The 16,104-nt window shown below is 47.9% G+C and overlaps 2 protein-coding genes across 3 annotated transcripts in view; both read right to left on the bottom strand.

Moving 5' to 3' along the window:
- The window catches only part of ITGAM (integrin, alpha M (complement component 3 receptor 3 subunit)), an 88,009-nt gene that overhangs the window by 63,627 nt on the left and 8,278 nt on the right, over window positions 1–16,104 (bottom strand). For both annotated transcript variants that reach the window (XM_011933636.1, XM_011933638.1), the window contains exons 3-12: window positions 15,192–15,295; window positions 14,808–14,878; window positions 14,542–14,659; window positions 9,675–9,799; window positions 8,766–8,911; window positions 5,258–5,411; window positions 3,049–3,199; window positions 2,006–2,079; window positions 1,697–1,826; window positions 664–806 (exon numbers count right to left, since the gene is read on the bottom strand). In XM_011933636.1, coding sequence (XP_011789026.1) covers window positions 664–806; window positions 1,697–1,826; window positions 2,006–2,079; window positions 3,049–3,199; window positions 5,258–5,411; window positions 8,766–8,911; window positions 9,675–9,799; window positions 14,542–14,659; window positions 14,808–14,878; window positions 15,192–15,295 — 1,216 coding nt within the window. The remainder of the gene's footprint in view (window positions 1–663; window positions 807–1,696; window positions 1,827–2,005; window positions 2,080–3,048; window positions 3,200–5,257; window positions 5,412–8,765; window positions 8,912–9,674; window positions 9,800–14,541; window positions 14,660–14,807; window positions 14,879–15,191; window positions 15,296–16,104) is intronic.
- On the bottom strand, window positions 6,007–7,976 carry LOC105505710 (importin subunit alpha-1). The gene has a single exon (XM_011933635.1). It carries the CDS (start codon window positions 7,840–7,842, stop codon window positions 6,253–6,255), a length of 1,590 nt encoding a protein of 529 aa, XP_011789025.1. The 5' UTR covers window positions 7,843–7,976; the 3' UTR covers window positions 6,007–6,252.

Raw genomic sequence — 16,104 nt, 5'->3', positions numbered from 1 at the left:
CTAGAACTTAAAGTACAATTAAAAAAATAAAAATAAAATAAAAAACTATAGGCATCATATCATGGGTGCAGTCCTATTTCAGGAATTTGCAAGAATGATTTTGACTACAGAGTTTTGCCTCACTCATTAGTTCTCACATAATATGTGACCATGCTGCTTTTGCAGGGGTGATATTCAAAATAATGAACATCTGGGGCTGCACAGATACTGAGCAGGGGCATAGCTGGAGCAGATCCTAGAGGGTCTGTGAAGTGTCCTTCCTGACCTCATAGTTGCTGGATCATGGGGAAGCCCACAGAGACTGGGGAAGCACTAGAGTGCATGGGTAAGGGAGAATCCACCATTTATCAATGAATATAGAATTAGTTCAATATTTTATTAACTAACAGGGCTATCCTGGTTATATATGGGTTGAATACCAGCTCTGAGTACAGGAAGACCCATAGAGAGCTCTGTACAGGCAAGCATTGTTATTTATCGTTGTTAAAAAGCTGAGGACACAGCTTTCTCAAATGCTAAGCTGATCCCACAACTTCCCAGCTCACAGCCTCCAAAGGCTCCTTTACAAGAGGGCCATGCATGTCATCTGAATGCCCCTCCTGGAATCTCTAAGCCCCCAGGGCGCCTCTGTTTGCACGTTCATGCTCCACAAACCACACTCACCTGGGTGCCCTTGACATTGGCGTTGGACTCCCACATGCCATTGTTCTGCCTGAACATTGCCACCAGGCCGACGTGCTGATATCGAGGTGCCCCCAGAACCAGGTTTTGCACCCGGTTCCGCAAGATGACGGTGGCAGCATAACCTGAAGGTGGGGGTCTGAGAAGTGAAGTGCATTCCCTGACCCCTCCTCCACCATGCAGACCCACTCCTTGAGTAGGCACTGGGGCAGCCCCATGCTCGCTGTGTTGGGGTAACTGATCCCTACACTATATTTCTCTTTATGAACATAATTACAATTCAATTTAGAAGTTTCTGGCCGGGTGAGGTGGCTCACACCTGTAATCCCAGCATTTTGGGAGTCTGAGGTAGGCGGATCACCTGAGGTCAGGAGTTCCAGACCAGCCTGGCCAACATGGTGAAACCCGGTCTCTACTAAAAATACAAAAAAGGGCCAGGCACGGTGGCTCACACCTGTAATTCCGGCACTTTGGGAGGCCAAAGCAGGTGGATCACCTGAGGGTGGGAGTTCGCAACCATGCTGACCAACATGGAGAAATTCCGTCTCTACTGAAAATACAGAATTAGCCAGGCATGGTGGCACATGCCTGTAATTCCAGCTACTCAGGAGGCTGAGGCAGGAGAATCGCTTGAGCCTGGGAGGCGGAGGTTGTGGTGAGCCAAGATTGTGCCATTGCACTCCAGCCTGGGCAACAAGAGCAAAACCACATCTCAAAAAAAAAAAAAAAGTTAGCCAGGGGTGGTGGTGCATTCTTGTAACACCAGCTACTCGGGAGGCTGAGGCAGGAGAATCGCTTGAGCCCGGGAGGCAGAGGTTGTAGTGAGCCAAGATTGTGCCATTGCACTCCAGCCTGGGCAACAAGAAAGAAACTCCACCTCAAAAACAAACAAAAAATTGAAGTTTCTGTCTTTAAAGCTATCCCAAGAACCTATGAAAGACCCAGACATCTATGCTAGTTGACTTATGCCAAATCCTGACCCCTTCTTAGAGCAACCCTTGCCCTCCCCACTTACCCAAGTAAGCATCATTCATGTCTGAATCCACTCTGGTCATGTTGATGAAGGTGCTTTTCTCCTTTGATGTATATAGAAAGGCTCCACCAGCCCAGTCATAGCTCCCCACAGTGCTCAGCAAGGGGCCGTTCTGGGAAAGGGGTAGAACAGGGTTGATGAGGAAGGAAGAAGGGACCACCGCTGCCTGTCACAGAGCTACCTCCCAAGTACCTATCACAGAGAAGAGTCCCCAAACCCCTGCATCTCTCCTATCTCTTTTTTTTTGCTACCCCTTGCCCCACCCCCACAATTTAATGAAGGGCCACTTACAGAGGTGATGGCAGCACTGAAGCCTTCCTGAGACATCTCATGCTCAAAGGAGCTGGTACTTCCTGTCTGAGTACCTGAGAAGAGGAGAACTTTCTACATTAAAGAAGGCAGAAGGCTGGGCACGGTGGCTCACGCCTATAATGGGAGGCTGAGATGGGCAGATCACTTGCGGTCAGGAGTTGGAGACCAGTCTGGCCAACATGTTGAAACCCTGTCTCTACTAAAAATACAAAAATGAACTGGGCGTGGTGGTATGCGCCCGTAATCCCAGCTATTCAGGAGGCAGAGGCAGGAGAATCACTTGAACCTGGGAGGCAGAGGTTGCGGTGAGCCGAGATCGCACCACTCCACTGCAGCCTGGGCAATAGAGCAAGACTCAGTCTCTAAAAAAAGAAAAAGAAAAGAAAAGAAAGCAGAAGAACCTAGAATAGGTACTGAAAACCCAAATGCTCTGGTGGCCAGACAAAAGGAGACTCTGACGGGATCTGTGTCAAGCTGGACAGCATATGTCCCTCTTAGAAGGGTGACAGCCATTCACCTCCAGCCACTTCCTGCCAAGTGGGAATGTGGTCTTCAAGGTCTTCAAAGTGTCTAATCTTCCAGCTTTTCAAGATAAGTCATAAACCCAGACTGTATATGAAATCCCCCAATTTCTAAATTCCTTTTATTCAACAAACATTTATTGAGCACCTTCTGAGTACCAGGCACTATTCTAGGCAATTGGGATATAATAGTGAACCAAACAGACGACTGCTGGCAACACATCCAAATTTCTGTTAAAATTCTGGGTGGGATTTGACTCCCCCATACTCCAATTTACCAGCCTATAGCCAAGATTTGCAAAATTAGAGGTAAAAGTACGGATTCTTTGACTTCAAAGGAATTGACCAAGTGAGGCTGGGACTGAGAGCTGAAGGAAGTGGAGAGAGTTGATGCTGGGGGATACCAAGGGTTAGGAAGGTCTGGATTCTAGAGGGGACTATGTGTTCTGGGGTGGGAGGCTGCCTAAGGAGCTGCTCTGGGAACACAGATGCCTGACTCACCCTCGATTGCAAAGATCTTCTCCTGAAGCTGGTTCTGAATGGTCTTCAGAGCCTCAAAGTTATTCACCTGGAACACGTGATCACGAGGTGGCTTGGATGCAATGGTATTAAGCTCTTGCCGGGATTTCAAACTGCGGAAGGCATCTCCCACCTGTTACCAAGGAACAGAGGCCAAGTCATGGTCTAAAGGTAGCAGTATCATCTGACAAAGACAATTCTGCAGGAAATTAGTCTGAACCATTATTTATCAAGTGAGGAAATGCATCAGAAAGTCCCTGGGACAGGGTTGCCAGGTTATAGTTGGGCAGGTTGTACATTGCACAAGGCACTGTGCTAAGGAAGCAAGTTGGGGCAGAAACCCAGCTGCTGATCCATGTGCTGTGCCACATCTCCTGGTGTGGAGTTGACCTCCCCCTAGAGGAAGGGGAGGCTTTTCCTTTATATGAAGGTATTTCCTACATGCCAAGGCATGTATCCATGGTTATATTGCTTTCTGTGTCATGCAGGTGCTGTCGTAGTTTGATTACACTGATGATCCTGACTCCTTGCCTCTTCCTGTATCTGGCCTTTTCCCCCAGCACTCTGCTGTGCCCTCCTGCTCTTGGTGGAGTCATCTGCCCACTTCATTACCTCTGGGCTTAGGCATGAGTCTTGCCTTAGCCCATTGTATATAGAGCACCCTTGACATAACTGACTCCATCTTAGAAAAAGGCTCCATTGTATATTTCACAGGGCACTTTGCCAACAAGAATAAGGTTGTTTTAAACAAATTTTTTAAATAGGCCAGGTACGGTGGCTTATTCCTATAATCGCACACTTTGGAAGGCCGAGGCAGTCAGATCACTTGAGGTCAGAAGTTCAAGATCAACCTGGTCAACAGTTGGTCAACTTCAAGACCAACCCCATCTCTACTAAGAATACAAAAAAAAAAAATTTGCTAGGCATGGTGGTGCATGTCTGTAGTTCCAGCTACTCAGGAGGCTGAGACACAAGAATTGCTTGAACTCGGAAGGTGGAGGTTGCAGCGAGCTAAGATCATGCCACTGCACCCCAGCCTGAGCGATAGAGCGAGACTCAGTCTCAAAATAAATAAATAAATAAACAAACAAATAAATAAATACATAAAATAAACAAATAAAGACTACATCCAACCAGATAAGGACACAAACAAGCACATTCTTCACTGTCTGTTCTCACCAGAGGGCTCTGTGACTAGAAGAAATCTAGCCTTCACCAGCTCAAAGCAGCCGTTGGAACTCACACCTCGCAGTCGCTCGTGATGAGAGCCTGGCATTTGCCACCAAGGACTCTGCCGCATCAAAGGTTCTTCCTTGCAAGGTTAATGTGACTAGGACCCTTGGGCCCAGACCAGGAGTCCTTTTCATTCATCCTTTCTCCTCTTTCTTTTTCTTCTGATGTCAAACGTTACTTTGTTTGCTGTGGAATGTTTAACCTATAACTTTTATATATTGATTAAGTATACTATTATATACGGTTTGCAGTATTGACTGATTCATGGGTGGCTGGAGCCAGAGTGTCCAAGTGAACAGGATGCACTAAGGAGAACTGCCTCCTTGGGAATTCCACGCAGCTCGTGGCATTTGTGATTGAAATAGGATCAACGAAAGCCTGATGTTGCAGAAAGACACAAACCTGCACGGACCTGGTTTTTCTCTAACCTTGCACCGCTCATGACACCCATGGATGTTATCAAACATGATGCAGAGGCATGAAAAAGCACTTGCAACATCTCCACTGTTCTCTTGCTCCCATTTTCACCATGAGGACATGCCCAGGCTAGCCCTGGAGAATGAGAGCCAGGTTGCCAAAGGGCCAAGTCACCCCAGTGGTTCCACCCAAGGCCATCAGGTCCAGCAGATGACATAGCTGGCAACCCTCAGAAGCAGAGAGAGCCTGGCCAAGATCAGCAGAGCAGCCTGCCAACCTGCAGCTAACGACTGAGGAAGGCCGTTGAAACCAGAACTCTTGGCCGGCTGACCCACAGGCTTACTTATTATTTTAAGCTGCTGAATTTTGGGATAGTTTATTACACAGCATTGATGTGGCAACAGATAGCTGATATGGTGTATACGAGCTAGCAATAGCTCTCATGTCACTTTGATTTTATTAATATTTGCAAATTGAAGGGAGGACGGATCCACGTAGAGACCCTCCACAGAAGCATCACCCTGAGAGCGGCATTCCATACCCCAATGACGTAGCGAATGACTCCCTCTCTGTCTGCCTCAGGGATGACGTCCTCATATCCCAAGGGATCGCCAAACTTTTCTCCATCTGTGATGACAACCAGGATCTTAAGGGCATTCTTTCGGGCTCCCTGGTTGACGTTAAACAGTTCTCGTCTGTGCAGGAAAGAGGAGGGACAAAGTCAAATGCAAGCAGATGACATGCTAATTTTTTTTTTTTTTTTAAGAAATAGACACTCACTCTGTTGTCCAGGCTGGAGTGCAGAGACACAACCATAGCTCACTGCAGACTTGGACTCCTGGGTTCAAGCGATTCTCCTGCCTCAGCCTCCTGAGTAGCTGGGACTACAGGCATGTACCACCACACCTGGTTTATTTTTTTATCTTTTTAGAGATAGAGTCTCACTATGTTGCCAATTGGTCTCAAACTCTCGGACTCATGTGATCCTCCCACCTCAGCCTCCCAAAGTGCTGACATTACAGGTGTGAGCCCCCGCACCTAGCCAGAGATGCTATTAACGTCAGAAAGGAAATGTCAGCAGAGTCCCAGACACAGATACAGCTGGGTGAGGCCTCGGAGGGGCTCCATCTCCCCTGAGACTTAGCACTGAGATGCAACTGCCCCAGGACCTGGAAAAGCAGCAGGGAAGGGAAAGGAAGCCTTCACAGTTTTTGTTTTTATACTTTAGCATAATTTGGGTTTTTCAACTGAGTATTATTACTTTTGAATTTTTTTTTTTTTTTCTTTTGGAGTGAAGAAAAGGGCGGACTTTAATGTTTATTTACAGGATGCTGCAAGATATGAAATTCCACATAGAAATCAGAAACCTAGTCAGAGGACAAGCTTCATACAGTATGTACAGTTGGAACTGTTCAAGTATAGTTTCAGTGTAAAAAGTGCTACAATAACAAACCACATTTAAAAAGAGTTCTTAGTAGAGAAACAACAAGACAAAATACCATGGTACACAACAAATGTGTGCCTCAGCTACGTGATCTAAAAGGTAAAGGTCCCAGGAGCCCCATCCTGAACTTGGAAAGTGTAGCCTTCAGAGGTAGTTTCCGGCACAACGTTTTGATCTTCTTCTTCCTCTACAGAGAAATACTTCTCAATTAAGCTTAACGAAGCCTTATACACAGACTCATTTTCATGGTTTTGTAGAGCTTCAATTTTGTCTAAGCCGCCACATTCTTCAATCATTATACTAAGTTTCTCAGTTTCACCTAGTTTCTCAGCAGCCTGAAAGATATTTGAAATGGCATCCAGGATAACCAGAATAATCTTGGTATCTTTTGCAGTTAAGAGGTTCATCAACGGTTCTATTATGCCACAGTGAACGAGGTACACAATCTGCTCAACTGTTCCACCACTAGTATAGTTGGTCACGGCCCATACAGCCTCCTTTTGTGTCTTAAAATCTGCCTTAGAGAGAACACTGACAAGGAATGGGACTAATCCATGATTCACAACTTGCTGTATCTGGTCCTGACGGCCAGCTGTGATGTTTGACATTGTCCATGTAGCTTCCTTCTGAATGTTAGTTTTGGGGTTGGTGAGCAGGCTGGGAAAGACAGCGAGTGCTCCTGCATCAATTACAACCTGAGTCTGTTCATCTGTACCAGTGACAATATTCCCTATGGCTCTTAGGGCAGGAGTCACAATTGGCAATTCAGAAGCTCCTAGAAGCTTCACAAGGTGGGGCACAACTCCTGTTTTCACGACCATGTCAATTCGTTCATTCGGACCGTCAGTAAGGTAGGAAATAGCCCAGCAGGTATCTGCTAATACTTCTGGGTCATCATGATGCAGGAGCTGAACTAAGGTAGGAAGAATCTGCTCAACAGCATCTATCGGGGGTGCAGGATTCTTGTTGCGGCAAAGATTTGAAAGTGTCCAGGTAAGATTACGTAAGTAGCCACATGCTAAAGATGACATATCAGGAACCGCAAGGAGAGCCAACAGTGGGTCAACTGCACCATACTTAATAACCAAGTCTCGGAACACTGAGCCGTCACCTGCAATGTTTCCTAGAGCCCAGACGGCTTGTTCACTGATGTGAGCATGGGGAGATGCCAACAGAGAGATGAATGCTGGGATGGCACCTCCATCTACCACAGCCTTGGTCTGTTCTGATGTCGCAGAAGCAATGTTTGTGAGTGCCCAAGCAGACTCAAACTGAATGGGACTACAATCAGTTCTGCCCAAGAAGGACACAAATTTTGGAATCAAACCAGCCCGGATTATGTTGTCTATGGGGGGCTGTTTTTCTCTAGAAAGTAGTTTCCTGGCAGCTTGAGTAGCTTGGAGCTGATTTTCCACATTGCTGCTATTTGTGCCTTTGACAATGTCATCAACAGACCAATTTACAGTACCCTGGTTGTTGCGGTTTTCCTGCAGCGGAGAAGTAGCATCATCAGGAAATGAGCTTACGTTTCTCCTCTTCAGCATCTGGTCATCCTTCTTAGCTTTCCTCAGCTCCACATTGACCTCTATTCTGCGACACCTCATTTCTGTACTGTCTTTTCCCTCGTTCTTGAATCTGTGAAGACGGGCAGCTGGTGTATTAGCATTCTCGTTGGTGGACATGGTTATGAGACAAAGGGAGAAAGCTGCGAAGCGGGCCCGGGCTTCCACGGGAGGCGAAGCGGGGAATCAGCGGCTGCGGGACGGCTGCGCTCAAAGGGTCCACCTCGACTCAGCTCAAAGACCGTGTCACTTTTGAATTTTAAAAAACATATATATTTATGGCTGACGCCTATAATCCCAGCACTATGGGAGGCCGAGTTGGGTGAATCACCTGAGGTCAGGAGTTCAAGACCAGCTTGGTCAACATGGTGAAACCCCGTCTCTACTAAAAATACAAAAATTAGCTGATGGTGGTGGTGGGCGCCTGTAATCCCAGCTACTCGGGAGGCTGAGGCAGGAGAATTGCTTGAATCCAGGAGGTGGAAGTTGCACTGAGCTGAGATCAGGCCACTGCACTCCAGCCTGCTCCGTCTCAAAAAATAAATAAATATATACACACACACACACGCACACACACACACACACACACACACATATACACACACACATTTAATTGGCCTTCAGGAAACCTCTCCCAGAGCGCTGCACCAGCTCCCCAGCCCCTCTAGGACTCTACAGTGCTTCTTGTACTTCTGTCCCAACCCCATCCTTGCCTCTACACACACCCCAAAATCAGAGCGAACTTCCCAAAATGAGACATGGTGATGTCTCACCACGGGCTGTAAAGCCGCCTTTGGTTCCCTGGCCTGAGCCGATCTTTCTACCCTCCCTCCAGACACTTTTTCTCACTTCCCCACTCCACTCCCACCTTTCACTCACGACTTGTTCTTTGATGCATACACCACGCACAGCCCCTCCTCCCCACCTCTGCCCGTGGGGAAGCATCCTCTACCACCCCTGTCTGAACGGCTCCCTTCATCCATCAAAGCCCAACTAAAAGTGTCTCCTCCTCCCTCCATCCTAAATGAAAAAGGGAAGCTTACACCACTTTGCGGATGGCCGTGGCCGTGTGTGTCCGCCCAAACAGCTGCGTTATTGACTTCACCAGTGATCTCGGGTTAGGGTTGCCCTGGAACTCTTTGAAGGTAAAGTGAGTCCAGAATTCTTCAGAGTACTGCATCAAAGAGAACTGCGGAGGGGGTGGCTGGTGTGATGCTGGAGAAGGTGCCCCCACCTCTCAGACATCACCCAGCAAGCTCCACAAAGATCTTAAACACTCCAGTCTCCAAATTCCTCCTCTGTACTGCCCCTAATCCCCTGCCTCACCAGGACAGAGAGCTGCCAGCAGCTCCCATCTCTCCTCAATACTAGAAGATGGCCAGAGGCCAGGAGCAGTAGCTCACAGCTGTAATCCCAGCACTTTGGGAGGCCGAGACAGGTGGATCACCTGGGGTCAGGAGTTTGAGACCAGCCTGGCCAAAATGGTGAAACCCCATCTCTACTAAAAATACAAAAACTAGCCAGGCGTGGTGGCACGCGCCTGTAATTCCTGCTACTTGGGAGGCTGAGGCAAGAGAATTGCTTGAACCCGGGAGGCGGAGGTTGCAGTGAGCTGAGATTGTGCCGCTGCACTCTAGCCTGAGAGACGGAGCAAGCCTCTGTCTCAAAAAAATAAGAAATAAAAATGAAAATAGAACTCAGCCAGCAATGACATGTGGGCTTCATCTGCCATGCCAACCCTTAACAATTAGAGCTGCCTGCTTTATAAAAGGCTGGAAGAATGCTGAGACTGCATCCAACAGAGCAGAAAAGAGACTCAGGAAGGCAAACCACAATCGATTGTCAATTTGGCAATGTCTGCAGTTGAACTGGGAGGAGAACGTGGTGGCCCAGTTTCCATGTATCTTCCAGCCCTGTGTGGGCTCTTCCCTAACCTACCCATGGGCCCTCACCAAGGTTTTGGACTTTTTTAATTGCTCCATCATGATCGAGACAAACTCCTTCATCTGCTGAAATTCACGTGGGTTGATGCTACCAGAGCCGTCAATCAAGAAGGCGATGTCCTGTTCAGGACACCCTGAGGAAGGGGAAAAAGAGTATGAATCAAGTAATTTGACACTTGGTGTTTTGGGCTTTTTTGTATGTCAGCTCTCTACTGAAAAATGAGAATATAGGCCCCCGTCTCTATAAAATATATATATGTTATATAATATATACATAAACATATATATTATAGAGATGGGGTCTCTATAATATGTATATATAATATAACATATATACATATATGTTAAAAATTAGCCGGGCACAGTGGCACACGCCTGTAGTCCCAGCTCCTCAGGAGGCTGAGAGTGGGGCATCACTTCAGCCCAAAAGGTTGAGGCTGCAGTGAGCTGTGATCACGCCATTGCACTCCAGCCTGGGCCACAGAGAAAGACCCTGTCTCTAAAAAATAAATAAGTAAGTAAACAAACAAGGACAAAGTAGTATGGAAATTTTTCATTAATTCTGCCCAAGGGAATCAGGGAACGTGGTGATGTTTGACTGGATCTTGAAGAACAGGAAATAACTTGCCCAGCTGGGCACAGTGGCTCGCACCTGTAATCCCAGCACTTTGGGAGGCTGAGGCAGGTGGATCACTTGAGATCAGGAATTCGAGATCAGCCTGGCTGACATGGTGAAACCCCATCTCTATTAAAAATACAAAAAGTTGCTGAGATCGCACCACTGCACTCCAGCCTGGGTCACAGAGCAAGACAAGAAAGAAAGAAAAGAAAGAAGAAAGAAAGGAAAAAAGAAAGGAAGAAAGGAAGAAGGAAGGAAGGAAGGAAGGAAGGAAGGAAGGAAGGATTTGCCAGATATACAAAAGGAATAGATTCTAGAAAAGAGAATGGCACACACACATAAAGCGATGTGGAATGTGCTCCTCTGCTTTCTACCCCATCCCCAAATCCACTTTCTACCCGTCGCCACTCAGCTCTGTGGCCTGGGAGGTCAACCTGCAGGGACCCCATCACCAGGACTCTGTTGCCCTCTGGATTCCCATTGGATTTGGTGGATGAGGGGACTCAACAGAAGACTGGAGGGAGGAGGACAGTGAGGTCCAGGTGTTCTCCCATTGAGGTTGCTTGGGGACAGCTATGTCCTTCACAAAAGACCAACTGTTCCTCAGAAGGAGGCCAGCCCCACATGACTCTCTCCGGACCCTGGTGAGCTCTTCCTCCCCTCAACCCATAAGCCCAGGGGTGAAAACAGACCTGCTTGCCCAAGGCTTGCAAAGTCCCTGATGGCTCCCTTAGAACTCTCACAGTTTTATAATTACTCCCTTTATAAATAAACTCCCCTCTTTGTAAATAAATCTTACTGAAACTGCCTTTGCAAAATTATGGCTGAGACAGTGGAAGAGATCTAACCTAACCGACTCCATGTTGCTTCTAACCTCCAAGCTGTCCTTGTTCATTCCTGGGTGTAGGCTGAACTAACTTTGGGAGAAACTTAAACAAAGATCATAACAGCCCTTTTCCAAAGCAGACCTCCTTCTTGCCTGGGGACTAGACTGCCTTTGTAGGACTAACATTAGTCACAAGATTAGAAATTATGGTTTAGGAGTCATGCAGCTGGAGGCTACAAGATTCTGACCCTCCCTAAACTGCTCCTAAAATCAGCACTTGAGATATTTTGCAGACCTTGCACTTGATGGATCAGCTGGCACCGCTCAAATCAATAAACTGGCTCATCTGATCACGTGGCCCCCACCCAGGAACCGACTGAACGCAATAAGACAGCTCCGATTCCCAATGATTTCATCCCTGACCAATCAGTACTCCCGGCTCACTGGCTCCCCGCATCCACCAAGTTATCCTTAAAAACTCTGCTCCCCAAATGCTCAGGGAGACTGATTTCAGTTGATAATAAAACTCTGGTCCCCTGTACAGCTGGCTCTGTGTGAATTATTCTTTCTCTATCGCAATTCTGCTGTCTTGATGAATCGGCTCTGTCTAGGCAGCAGGCAAGGAGAACCCCTTGGGCAGTTACATTACTGGAACGTGCTTTTGGTCCCAGCTGAGACTCCTACTGATACATGGGACAAGGGCCTCAAAAAGATTCTGGCAGAATCCAGGAATGCTGTTCGATAGAAACAGCACTACAGGGGCAAACGTATGTGATGGCAATGGAAACCCAGCAGTGGCATCAAGCAAAGTGGGCAAGGGCCTCTCTACTCCAATAAGGAGTTTGACTTTATCTGTAGGCAATGGGGAGCCACGGAAGGTTCTTAGAAAAGGAAGTGAGATGATTTGTTTTGTATTTTAGAAAGACTGGCAGGGCACAGTGGCTTATGCCTGTAACCCCAGCACTTTGGGAGGCCTCCTGAATAATTAAGACCACAAGCACATGCCACCATACCTGGCTAATTGTTTTTTTGGGGTTTTTATTTTTTTTTTATTTTATTTTTTTTTTTTGTAGAGATAGTGTCTCATTATGTTGTCTAGGCTGGTCTCAAACTCCTGGCCTCAAACAATGCTCCTAACTTGACCTTCCAAAGTGCTGGGACTACAGGTGTGAGCTACCGCACCCTTTCGAATTTTGAACCAAGTGTATGTGTTATATATTTTTTAATAAATGAAAACATTTTTAAAGAAGTAGTCTTGAACCCTGAGAGTGAGGTCTAAAGAGGTAGAGGTGTTAGCTGAAGCCACAGAACTGGGTGATTTCAGGAAAGAAGAACACGTGAGTGAAAAGAGAACCCAGAACCCAGTGCCCCTAGGTGGAGAGGGAGGTGGAGGCCAGCCGGGGGTGAAGAGAATGCACTCAGGAAGTTTGGGTGGTGAAGGTGGGGAGAGATGGCAGGAGATGAGGAGGAGATTGGAAGAGAGAAGATCATTTTCATGGCTATCAATTGTGGTGGTTGATCGTTTTTCAGATACGGGTAGAATGAGAATGTTTACAGTCAGAGGAAGGGAGAAGTTAAATGTCCTAGAGAGAAAACAAGTGATTCAAGAGATGCTGGGCCAGGCACAGTGGCTCACACCTGTGATCCCAGCACTGTGGGAGGCTGAGATGGCAAGATCTCTTGAGCCCAGGAATTTGAGACCAGCCTGGGCAACAAGGTGAAACCCCATCTCTACAAAAAATACAAAAATCAGTATATGCACACCTGTGATCCCAGCTACTCCGGAGGCTGAGGCACAAGAATTTCTTGAGCCTGGGAGGCAGAGGCTGCAGTGAGCTGAGATTGTGCCACTGCACTCCAGCTTGGGTGACAGAGCAAGACCCTGTCTCAAAAAGAAAAAGGAAAGAAAAAGAAAAAAGGAAGACAGGTGATCACCTTAGTTGGTACATGAGAGACTCAAAAGTCCAGATGGAAGAATTTAGTCATAGAACGGAGGAGAGACAGGTCTTCCTCTAAAACCAGTGAGTCACTGCCAGGAGTGCTGTCATTATGGAAATTTGAGAAAAAGGAGAAAGTGCAGTGTTATAGCTCTTTTAGAATTTGTCTAACAAATTCCAGTGAAGACTGGAAAACCATTTATTAAGGTAAAATAAGAGAAGGGGAAAGTGGAGGGAGTCCATGCCTGAAGCTTTTGTTTTCTCTGTGGAGGAAGGAGGATTATCTGTGGAGGGTGAAGTATAGAGGAACAGGGCTTGAGAAAGAAAAAAAAGGAAAACATGCAAGGGAGAAACATTTGCCTATGGTGCCAGAATCAACATGAAGACAAGCAAAAAGATGGCAGAGCCATTGAACAAAGCAGTGGGAAAAAGCAACTGGAAAGATCCATGCACCCTGACCAGGCACGGTGGCTCATGCCCACCAGTCATTCCCTGGCTCATTCCCAGCACTTTGGGAAGCCGAGGTGGGCAGATCACCGGAGCTCAGGAGTTCAAGACCAGCCTGGCCAACATGGTGAAATCCCATCTCTGCTAAAAATACAAAAATTAGTCGGGCGTGGTGGCGGGCACCTGTAATCCCAGCTACTTGGGAAGATGGGGCAGAAGAATCACTTGAACCCTGGAGGCAGAGGTTGCAGTAAGCCGAGATAGTGCCACTGCACTCCAGCCTGGGTGACAGAGTGAGATTCTGCCTCAAAAAAAAAAAAAAAAAAGGTCCATACAGTCGCTCAGAATCTCAATCAATGGAGGTTTGGGGAACAGGGGTCTGGAAGGCAGCCCCCCAAGATGGTTCCCAAAATTCCCACCTCCTGCCAATGACACCTTGCACCATTCCCTCCTCTGCAGTGTGACCTGGACTTATTTTTTAAAGACAGGGTCTTGCTCTGTCAGCCAGGTTGGAGTACAGTGGTGCAATCATAGCTTACTGCAGCTTCAACTTCCCAGGCTCAAGTGATCCTCCTGAGTAGCTGGAACTACAGGTGTGTGCCACCATACCTAGCTAATTTTTTTATTATTTTTTTTTGTAGAGACGGGAGTCTCCCTAGGTTGTCCAGGCTTGTCTTGAACTCCTGGCCTCAAGCAATCTTCCCACCTTGGCCTCCAAATAGTTAAGACTACAGGTGGTCATCACCACACTCAGCTAATTTTTTTTCCTTTTTTTTTAGAGACAGGGTCTCGCTACATTGCCCAGGCTGATCTCAAACTCCTGGGCTCCCAAAGTGTCGGGATTGCAGGTGTGAGCCACTGTGCCTAGCCAAGGAGTTTTCCTAAAGTACAAGACACTAGCACCTCCTTAGCCTCCCTCTCCAATGGGACCCACTTCCCCTACCCTTCTGCACCCAGAGCCCAGACCTTGAGCAGATGTCACCTCAGTCCTGCCCCCTCCCCTGGTCTTTTGCTGCCCATCTGTTCCCTCTGCCAAATGCAACCCACCTCGGAGGGTCCCTGGGAACTTCTGGGGCTGCTGCCGTAGGTTGGATCCAAACAGGAAGCAGAGCCCTTTCACATACGTGTTCTCACTGCAAATCTGGTGCATGGTGGGGCCACAGGCCTAGGGGGCAGGAGCCAGTGGAAGGGGCTGCCCCTGCTTCCTGTCCTTGTACCCCAGCACCTCCACCCTCCACAAGACCCGCTGCCCCACCATGCATGGGCCCCCAAACACCCCCATTAGGATGCTCCTCTGATCCAGGGCCACTCACCAGCAGCTGGGGGGGGCTGGTGGTGGCTGCCAGGGACAGGCCCAGGGACATGTTCACGGCCTCCACGGGGACTGCAGGGACAGATATGGGCAAGGTCACCCTCGAGGGGGACAGAGAAGGCTGTGGAAGAGCTGGGCAGGGATCACCTCCACGCGGGAGACAAGGAGGTCTGACAGTGAAGGGGGATCCTAGATCTTGGGAAAGAAAGGAACATGGAGGGATTGCCTGGGGGTGTCTAGGGGAGAGACTGCAGGCAGAGGAGAGGGTAGGGAGGCAGACACCTGTGCCCCCACCACAGATCCTCCAGGACACAGGAGTGCCTGGCAAGTCCCTATGTGTTCACAGGGGGAATCCCAGTCCCGGCCCGGCGGGGCGGTGACTCACTCTGCAGGTGGATGGGCTCGCATGAGCCTATGCTGTAATCACACTGGTAGAGGCTGCCCGTTTGGTTGGCAGCCACTATCTCCTGGGGGGCTCCAACCACGACCCTGTGGGGAGAAGTGGAAATAGAGAAAACTCCGACATGTGGGCAGAGAAGGAGACCACAGAAGAAGTTCTGCCACCCAGAGGAAGGTGGGGGCCCACACCTGGATTCCTGAATTCCCATGACTAGGAGGAAGAATTAGAAAAGAAAAAAAATGGGAAAATGTTAAGACTCAGAATGAGAAAAGGTCTTCCTAAGAATGACACAAAAACCAGAAGTCATGTAAAAAGAGGGCCAGGCGCAGTGGCTCATGCTTGTAATCCCAGCACTTTGGGAGGCCGAGGGGAGCAGATTGCCTGAGCTCAGGAGTTCAAGATCAGCCTGGGCAACATGGTGAAACTCCGTCTTTACTAAAAATACAAAAAATTAGCCAGGTGTGGTGGTGCGTACCTGTAATCCCAGCTAAACGGGAGGCTGAGGCAAGAGAATTGCTTGAACCCAGGAGGCAGAGGTTGCAGTGAGCCGAAATAGCACCACTGCACTCCAGCCTGGGCGACAGGGCAAGACTCTGTCCCAAAAAATAAATGAATACATTTTAAAAGTAAAAATAGGTCAATTCAAGCTGGGCACCATGGCTCATGCCTGTAATCCCAGCAACTTGGGTGGTTGAGGTGGGAGCATCACTTGAGGCCAGAAGTTTGAAACTAGCCTGGGTAACATAGTGAGATCCCATCTCTACAAAAAGGTTTTTAAAAATTAGCTAGGTGTGGTGGTACACACCTGCAGTCCCAGGCCAACTTTTTTTTTTTTTTCTTTTTTGAGACAGGGTCTCACCCTGTTGCCCAAGATGGAGTCCAGTGGCATAATCATAGC

This window comes from Colobus angolensis, unplaced genomic scaffold (genome assembly GCF_000951035.1).
Source record: "Colobus angolensis palliatus isolate OR3802 unplaced genomic scaffold, Cang.pa_1.0 Scaffold128, whole genome shotgun sequence".
NCBI classification, from domain to species: Eukaryota; Metazoa; Chordata; class Mammalia; order Primates; family Cercopithecidae; genus Colobus; species Colobus angolensis.
This window is presented reverse-complemented; position numbering and strand designations above follow the sequence as displayed.

What these genes read in the sequence shown, in the direction of transcription:
- LOC105505710 (XM_011933635.1), bottom strand. Translation starts at nt 7,842, where the DNA reads ATGTCCACCAACGAGAATGCTAATACACCAGCTGCCCGTCTTCACAGA.